This window comes from Embiotoca jacksoni, unplaced genomic scaffold (assembly GCF_022577435.1).
Source record: "Embiotoca jacksoni isolate LCO1_2020_lvr unplaced genomic scaffold, fEmbJac1.0.p SCAF_9, whole genome shotgun sequence".
NCBI lineage: Eukaryota > Metazoa > Chordata > Actinopteri > Embiotocidae > Embiotoca > Embiotoca jacksoni.
The window spans coordinates 11935867-11945652 of NW_027185447.1; the positions used below are offsets into that span (position 1 = coordinate 11935867).

General features: G+C 40.5%; 1 protein-coding gene across 1 annotated transcript; it reads left to right on the top strand.

Moving 5' to 3' along the window:
- The first annotated feature begins 819 nt into the window (after positions 1-819).
- Positions 820-8915, top strand: lad1 (ladinin). The gene is made up of 14 exons (XM_069140576.1): positions 820-857; positions 1597-1782; positions 2312-2612; positions 3868-3941; positions 4696-4867; positions 5181-5273; positions 5615-5658; positions 5737-5779; positions 6107-6150; positions 6268-6334; positions 6448-6582; positions 7370-7459; positions 8023-8148; positions 8353-8915. Exons 1-13 carry the CDS (start codon positions 820-822, stop codon positions 8113-8115), a joined length of 1380 nt encoding a protein of 459 aa, XP_068996677.1. The 3' UTR covers positions 8116-8148; positions 8353-8915.
- Positions 8916-9786: the final 871 nt, after the last annotated feature.

Sequence of the window (9786 nt, forward strand, 5' to 3'; positions counted from 1 at the left end):
TGGAAATGCAATGGAACATAGTTACACACATAGTCTTCCTTTTAATATTGGACCATAAAATTCAATTGACAGTTCAAAAACAACTTTCCTTGACTAGTCTTTTTGTTTTTCTGTTACTCTTCTGCTTTGATGATTGTTTCTGTTCTTGTCCCTTCTGATTTGTCAGTTTTTTTTAAATATTTTTTGATGAAAGGCTTTGCACCTTTCCCCCCCCCCCAAATATTTGCTACTTTATCACAACTTAATTTTTTTTTTTTTTTTTTTTTTAAGTTTACTTTGTAGTTGATAATTGTTTCATAATTACTATGAACTGCAGAGTAATATTATACCTATTAGACACATTTTTGTATATTTCTTTGTTAAATGTCCTCCTCGGCCCAGTTACTCCTTGTAGTTAACATAATATCGTAACATTATTTAAATACACAACAACAACATTAGCCATCATCATAAAAAAAAAGTCAGTTGTATTTCCCTTAGCAACCTAAATAAGCTTATTTATCTATCTGGAAGCGTAAGAAAAAACAAAACACAAACGAGAATTAGTCAGAATTGTCACATTGGTCTCTTCTTCCAAACAAGGGGAAACTCTCTCGCTCTCTGCTCACCCCCACCCTCCCTTTTGTCGGGTGGGAAACTTACCTTTGTGGTCATGTGACGCCTCAGCGAGCTGCACCGGGGTAAAGGTGGATTGCTTTGTGCCGCACTGACTCTAATCTGACTGCCGCCCTCAGAGGACAAATCAGTCGATTTCTTCCGGTCTTTGAGCGAAGAGGAGCTTCAGGAAACTTTATATGTAGGCTATACATCTTTTCCAACATGTCCATCAGTCGTAAGAACTGGTCGGCTTTGTCCAGGTAAGATCATTGCTGGCACGTTTTTGTTTTTTTTCGAAAGCGAATATGACACCTGTGTTTCATCTGCAGCAGCTTCTCGTGGACAGTAGATGCAAGATGTTGTGGACTCTTAAGCAGTCCGTTGTAGTTATAGTCTGCTATTATATTTAGAACATCCGTAGGGACTGCAGTAGGCATCTACAACGTCTACAGTTGTGCTCTTCTCTGTCTTATTTGATATCATTATTATGATTACAGGCACCTCTTACTTTGCAGTGATATTTTGAATTTTATGCTATAAAGTCGAATACGCTTTTTACAGGTGAAAGCGTAGGAATTTGTAAAAATGTATGCACTGTTTTAATTTTGAATAAGTGTTTTTTTGTCCAGTGGTGCTCTATAACTGACAATTATAATTACTGTGTTTCCTACAACCATGATGCAAATTATTTGGCTGAAAGAAAGATTTATGTTTGCTGCGACAAAAAAACAGTCCTGACATTTATGATTTAACTGTTGAAGAACAAGTACAGCAGGTTCTCTGTAACGGTTATACCAGCTCTAATCTCTCCTTTCTACCAACCAAAACACGTTTTTAGGATTCATTTCTGTAGATTTCGTGAAAGCGTATCGTTTGCACAGTTTTGCATCTGTTCACCATCTGTGTCTCCATTTGTGTCTGCCTTTGTTTCATTTTCTGTTTTACGTCCACGTTTTTTGATCATCTTGCCACATGTGTGGATTTTGACTGTTCCTTCAGCCTAGCACGTCAGTGGACGGTTGAAGACGAGGAGGAGGTGGAGAGGGAGAAGAGGAGGAGGAGGAAGAGCTTGAGCAGCACCGCCGACCCAGATGCTGACCTCAGCCCCATACCCAGAGACACATCCACCAGTCACAGCACCCCCGGAACAGACTCCCCAAGTGACATGTCCCAGGGCCTCAGCAGGTTGTTAAACCTTCATGTAAACTTTGTCTGGTCATGTTTCTGTTGGAAGTGTGTGCTCTGCTGTACTTACTGCTATTCCTATCTTCTGTCTTTCTGTTTCATTCTTTCTACCTTTCCTTTTCTGTTTCTTTCTGGCACGTGAGATGGCCATCACTGTTCCACTAAAAAGGTGTACAATCAATTTCCTTTCACCGTACACCTATTTAGTGGTTGTGTTTCACACACACAGTGAGAGGATTCTTACTTTTTTTTTCCCCCCCGTGGGAGTGTGTCACCTGTATGCTTTTGCAACACATGAAAACACCTGATACCGTGCATGAAAAGTATGAAAAGCTGTCAAAAAAAAAAAAATCACAGCAGCTGAGTGCCTGGAGCAGACACAGTCTTCAAAGAGAGAGAGCAACTGTAGAGCCTTTCATGAGAGAAACCTGATCAGACACAGAACTGACAGGTCTTTTCGCCTCTTTCTGGAGACCATCCATCATGTGTATTGGTCATGAACGTGTGTGTACATACTGTTTATTGTCAGTGAGGAACAGATGCCGACTGACTTCATGGAGATGCTGCGAGTGCGTGACGAAAAGCGGAGGATAAGGCACGTGGAGACGCTAAGACGACAGAAGAAGGAAGAGGAGGAGGAGGAAGAGAAGGATGAAGCGGAAGCCAGCGGAGAAAAAGAAGAAGGAGGAGGAGGAGGTGCCAAGGTGGAGCCACTGATGAAAATGGATGAGGAGCAGGGCAGTGTGATCAAACCACAATCACCCCTGAAAACAACCTCTTACAGTTTCGGCAGCAGCAGCGTCACCAGAACTGCCATCACAAACAGACAGGTAAGACTGGAGCCAATAATTACCGTCATATGACAACAACACTGACGCTATTGCAAATAACATACTTCCTTTAGTGCACTGATAAATAGCGCTCTTACATGTTATACTTTCGTATTACTTGAATTTCGACAGGGTGTTGTTGTCTCAAACCACAAACCGCTGTTCAGCACTTACCGGAGATAACTGCAGCACTTGAATTCATCACCTGCCAACATATCTGCTGGCTTTGTTTATTCTTCCCAGAAATGAACGAGTTCTCGTGCCTTCTGTTTAACAGGCTCAACAAAGAGCCTGATGGCTTTCTGTCCAACAGCAGTTTGGTGGCGCTCAGTGAAAAATAAACACTTTTGTGAGGTGTTCTGCAACAGCTGCATCTTCCTCTGATGTCTTAATTTGATAATTCATGACATCGGTGGTCCCTTCCTTTCCGCTACGTAGCCGAGATGGCATCATCTGGGAACTTGTAGCACGGTGCATGTTTCCAGACTTAGTGAGTGTTTTTATGTAATTACACCACTTGGAACACAGCATGAGACTTTAAAGCCGTGCTTGCTGCTCTGTGACAAACAATGAATGTCTGGGACAAATACTGCAGTAGATGTTGAGATATTTCACAGAGTAATTGAAAAAAACCAACAACTGTGGGCTGACCAACTGACTGACCAACAGACCGACAACAACATCCCCGCCAGGAAAGCCAAAAGTGACAAAATAAGGACTGCCTTCACTGATAGACAAATGAGGTGGATACACACTAGAAAAACCTCCACTCTTACTGAAGCCATTACTGCGTCACTAAGTCATAACACAGTGGCACCAACAGTGCCACCCTGGAGCGTGGTTAATCACTGTTACCCCACACAGAGGGATAGTTGTTAAATATTATCTAGATTTTACAACAAGTTGAACTCAATACATTTCTTTCCCTCACAAAGATATTAAGAAAGTGTGTATAATGCCACGCACATACATGCATGTCAAGCTGTCAGCTATTTATAAACAAGTTTGGTCATTTTTCTTTGAGGATAGAAGCATTTAAATATATTGCATTTTATTACTGGACTTGATCTCCTTCTGTGAGTCAAGTGACCATGCAGATCATCTCTAAAACTTTGATAAGGTGTGGTCATAATTTGAACTTTATCTTTTATTGCTCCTTTTCATTGTATCTGCCATAACTGCACCATATTATGTAATGCAAGGTGTGTCTCTGTACAAAAGCTTGTATACTCATGCTGTTTTGCTTCTTTGTTAGCATGAAAACAGAGAGACGTCGGATAAAGACCCTGATCCCAAACCCTCATCCGGCCCGGCCCGCAAGTTTGTCAGGTGAACAATGGCGATTTTTGTTCTGTTGTTCTCTGTAGGTTAGTCATCACAGGAGAATCACAGAACATTTTACAAGGAAAACATGAAGGTTATAGACTCCTCACAGGGAAATTAAAACAGCAGAAGGAAAGAATAGTGTTGTAAAGTAAAATACAACCAATATATTCCCAATAACGATCTAATTATAATGGCTTTGTTTCTTGTCTGAATAGTCAACCATATAAAGAAAATGATGTGCTGACAAACCAGTTTGAAGACGTAACATTTATTATGCTTACGTATTCTTACACAGACTGACCTCTTCCTTAATAAGATCAACAGGCTACATAACTAGAACGTTTTTTCTAAGTTAGTGTCAGATAGTAAAACATTAATGCATTCTGGCACCTCTGGTTTTCTCTTTGGATACAAACTCTGCTGTATCATTTTATTGGCTTGAAGCAGTAAAGAAGACTACTATGACTGCTCTTGTTTCGTTTCCATTATGTGAATTTAATAAGGCAAAGGTTGGTTGGCACTAAAGACATTTTTATTTCGCTGTCACACTGATTTGCCAAGTGTCGGCAGCCTGTCCAATTACTTATTTGTAAGTAATAAAGAAGCTTTAATCTTTCAACACAGTTTTGACATGGTAGACATACTTCAAAAGGATTTGTAAAATTTCAAAAGGAAACTGGTAAATACATCCTATATAACTGTTATCTCATGTATTTTTAACTGAGCTTTAAGTTCACTCACGTTTCTGTGGCTGCAGCTCTGTCTCCATCTCACTCGACAAGAGTCCCTCTACCAGCGGGCCCACAACACCCATGAGCCCTCGCTCTCCGACGACCCCCTCGTCGCCACAGGAACAGTGGGCCACGACCTGCCAGAGTCCCTCTCCTCGGGGAGCTCAAAGCCCTGTTCAGAACGGACACACAGAGGAGGTAGTTTAACACACACACACACACAAATGACATAATTTACAAAAAAAAATGATCTGAGCTTCATGTTTTTTTTTTTTGTCAAATAGAGTTTGGCTGCAAAGTGCTTGCTAAGTGCCGAGGTCACATTTCATCAATCCTATAAAAGAAACAACATCCTCTCATGTTAAAAGAGTCTTTGTGCCAGTATAATGATCATCTGCGCCTTGAAACATGGAAAAGATGTTCATAAAAGCTCATCTAAAGTCACACTGAGAGGAGGTAATTCTGATCCTTTGTATCACAAACTTTAAGCACCCTTTTTTCTTCATCACAGACCAGCTTGAATGACTCCTCTAACAACAGAAACTTTGAACAGATGGCCAAACCGGCCTTCGTCAGACAGAGCTCCAGGACTATATCTTTCAGGGTAAACACACACACACACACACACACACACACACACACACACACACACACACACACACACACACGCACACACACACGCACACACACGCACACACGCACACACACACGCACACACACACACACACACGCGCACACACATGTTCCCCATGATGCATGCCAACATTAAGTTTTACTATTTGACTGTTGAAACACGATGTGATGTTATTAGCTGAAGCAATATTTACCAGGTTTCATTGCAGGCTGGTTCCTCTGTTAACACCCTGACACCACAGGGCAGAAGCTGCTGACATCCGGACAACAAGAACAGCAAACACACACTCACATAGGCTTTGTCTTCCACAGATGATGAGGAAGAAAGAAGAGGAGAGTGCACCGCTGCAGAGGAGGTAAGGAAACAACCTCGTCTTGATATGGAGGCTCTTTGTATCTGCCTCCCTCCGACTGATTGGCTTCTTCTGTTGTAGTGCAAGCGTGAGGATGGCCTCCAAGAACTTCGAACCCAACACAGTAAGACTTTGATTTACTTTCATTTGATGTAAAATAGTAATAAATAATGATCAATTGATAGCCTTCCTGTGTGGCACTTTGCAAAAATGTACCACTACATAGTGCTTTACATTAACGAGATAACAAAAATAAAAAAAACTCTTGATTGATTCTTGATGGATTCTTAGCTTCATAGTCTGTAACTACGCACCTTGAACAGAGAGGTATTCTTTCAATATCAGCAGAGTGACATGACTACAGTGGTTGAATTGAATTTGTGTTATTGTAAGTTGTGCGTTGATACTTTTCAGTATCTGTAACTTTAGTTGTCCTCGGGTTTATTACTAGGACCAAAATGAGGATGAAGACAAAGCGTCATCTTTCCAGAGAAAGTGAGTTTCTGTTGTTAATTTTTTCAATTGAGATTTTACTTCTAAATGTTTTGTATTTTTTAGTCATTATAAGTGACTACAGCTAGACAAGCGCATTCATGCATTCTGTCTTTCCAGCTCGAGGCAGAGGATTTCATCCCGATCCATCCAGGAGAAGATGGAGAGACTGGCTCAGGCAGCACAGGTCAGTGTCAGCCCACAGCCGCTGGAATGGAAATCATATCCTTACTCTCGTTTACATCAGCTGTCAATATTTCTGAGGGTTTTCTGTCAACTCTTCTTCCTGTTTGTCCACAGAAGTCAGAATCGATGCGATCTCCAGACGTGACTCAGAGGACCCTGTTCCTGCTGGAGGAGGTGTCCAGGAAAAGAGGCCTCTTTGAGAAGGAGCAGCCGGCACAGAGCCCCAGCACTCCTGGAGTCTCCAGACAGGTAAGTTCAAAAGTCACGATCAGTTGTTTTTTTTATGCCTTTGTGCTGAAGACAGTCATACTTGAGAGCATTATGTTTTCAGATTGTCCGTCCGTCCATTTGCACTTGAGATATTGCGATATTGCAATATCTCAAGAAGGGAATTTCTTCAAATATGGCACAAACATTCACTTGGGTTCCAGGATGACCTGATCAGATTTTAGTGGTCAAAGGTCACTGTGACTTTACAAAACACATTTGTGGCCAGAACTCAAGAATTTATTTGCAAATCGTAATAAAATGATGAAGTCATTACATTTTATATACAAAAGGTTAAAGGCCAACTTCTATGTGACATCATAATGTTCTGCAAAATCCTTTTTTCCTGGCCATTAGTCAGCAACATAACTCAGGAACAGATTAGATTGTGACCATGTTTCTCATTTGGTTAGATACTGAATTGGTGACACTGATCTTAAAACTGTGATGACTGTGTAGATCTTCTGTGCTGTCGGGTTATAAAGTAAGTGGGAAACATCCATGTCGTAGAATTTGTGGCTTTTTTGCAGCAAAATCCATATTTGAAGGTTTGTCTACTGTGAATCAGCTTAATTGGCCTAGCATGTGAACACATATAGGATTTTTTTTTTTTAAAGCCCTTACTACATATATTATGTGAGTTTGGAGACACATGGATGTAAACTCCGGCTTCAGTGGTTGGTGGAGACGAGACGGTAATTTTATTTTTCTCTGTATCGGATGCACGTGTGCTATCATTTAACTGATTATGTCACATTTCTGTTGTTAGGAATTTAGGGGCTTCTCAGGAGGGATATCAGACCGGATCAACCGCTGGATCAACAAGACCAATCAAACTGCGTCTTCACACAATCCCACTGTAAGGCCACCCTGTAGTGACAGCTGAAACTGTATCATATAAGAAGTTAAACAAGTGTAGCACCTGGACGCCAGGGGGCAGTAGTGCTCTTTCAGCTCTTTGTTGTTCCTGATGCATAGGTTTGATTCGTTTTTATTAGGTATAATATGTAAGTGATTATGAAAAAAAACAGTCAAGTTTTTCAGGCTTGAATGACAAAAAGCTCTGATCAAACCAATTCAGATTGAAATATTTATTGTTTCTAAAGCTAGGTTTTATCCCCTATTTACAACAACTATAATTATTTATGATTTGAATTCATATGAAATACCAGTATTCTCATTTGTGTTTTTCTGCATAATAGATTGACTGAACTTCAGAAGTTGAGTTCAGTCAAACCAGGTTACTGTTAGTTTCAGAGTAAAGTGTCCTTGACTGTAGTGACACTGTCATATCAATTATATCTGAGCAAAAAATCTGGTCATTCTTGACAAAGACATCTGACAGCTTATAGAGAAAATGCAGTGTGCTTTTCTCATCCTTGAAGAAAGAAGTGTGATAATGTTTCCATTCTCTGTCGGTAGGACTTGAGACATGTGGACATTACTAGTAAGAGGAGCTTGTTCGAGAATCGAGGGGAGGACAGCGTTTCAAAATCCAGCACTGGAAAACTCTAAAAGCGAAGGATGCACATTTTAAATGCCCAATAGGTAAGAATACTGTCCCATAATGCATGCAGTAAAGCTTGTACTAATACTTCACTGGTGAAAGCTATGGAAGCCGTTATAACAACCTCTAAATAAAGCAAATCTATGGCAACTAACAATATTAACATCAGCTACATATTTTAATTTTGTCAGTTATATGTATTTCCTCAGTAATACGTTTTTGCCTCACTTTGCCTGTAAATGTAGGATTTTCAATATGGCAAGAGGAGAGGCAGAGATGTGGAGGATTGATGGATGCCATGAGTGAGCGATTGCTTCTTCACTTTTTGTTTTTGCTTCACTGCAGAAGCACACAAAGGGAACAGGATGGACAACCAGAGTTGAAGCTTTAGAGGAATTAAAAAAAAGAAGATACTGCTTCTATAGTTAGGAGGCTATCAAACACTTTTGCATTGTTTTGTTGCTGTATAATTTCAAACATTGAAATACAAAAGAAAGATGTTTAAACGCTATCTAATGAGTGAGTAAGTAAGTAAAAAGCAAAGTAGACATGACAGGATATGAAAAGTGGCAGGAAAAAGAAAGGGCAGTGGTATTTGTGTGAAACTCTTAATCTGTTTGCCTTAACTTTGTGTAATTTTCAAGCACTGTAAACAGGGGAATGTCTTAAGGCTAATAATATCAATTGAATTACAGTACTGGGAATCAATGCTGGAGTTTTAATTGTATTTTTTGTCTAATCTGCTGAAATAATAGTTTGTTTTAATTTGACTTTTTGACAAGATTCGCCTGTCTAAAGAATAAAAACATTTTTCACTGCAGATGTCTCACAAAATTCTTTCTAATTGAATCGTTGACTTATCTCAGAAGAGGGAGGACGCAGATAGGAGTCGGATGCCTGTGTTTTGTCAGCGGCAGGGTGCCATACAAGGGTGAAGGAATGTGTGTGTGTGTTTGAGTGAATCGTTGTCAGTGAGCAACTGTGGCTTTATCTGGATCTTTTTGGCACTGCAACCCACAGTCATGCACACACTGCGGCCTTTTTTGGGAATGGTGATAATGGCGAGTACATGCTATCTAAAAAAGTTATTAATAACACAACAACGGGTCCTAAAGCCTCTTCTCCACAACACACTCTGTTCCTGTACACTCGGACATTCACCTCACATTCACTTTAGAGGAAGTGAGGACCTCTCCTCTGCTGCACATTGAGTCCCCCCCATCAGCTCTCTTTCTCCATCACTACATCAGCTCCTCAGGTAAGATTATAATGCTGCATGTGCCACAAAATATTTGAGCTGTGAATGAAAGTGAAGGGTAACTTGACCTCTGGGTGAATTTCTGGGGTCTGTGTTCAATGTTCAGATTCAGTGGTCCGCACCTGACCGCGCCCTGCTATGTCGGACAACGAGGAAGTGGTAGAGGAGTATGAGGAGTAGGTTGAGTCTTGTTCTTTTGACTGTTTCTGCTTAAACAAACTGAACATGCTTCTTGAATATCTCCACGTGGTTGCACAACTGTGCACATACAGTACAGACGTGTAGTTTCTATGCATCTTTTGTTACGACGGCCGTACGTCATGTGACAGACTGTCATATTTATGTGTTTTGAAACACTGGTAATTTATACGCATGTTTGCTTTTCACAGGGAGGTGGAAGGTAAGCGCTTTCCTCATTACT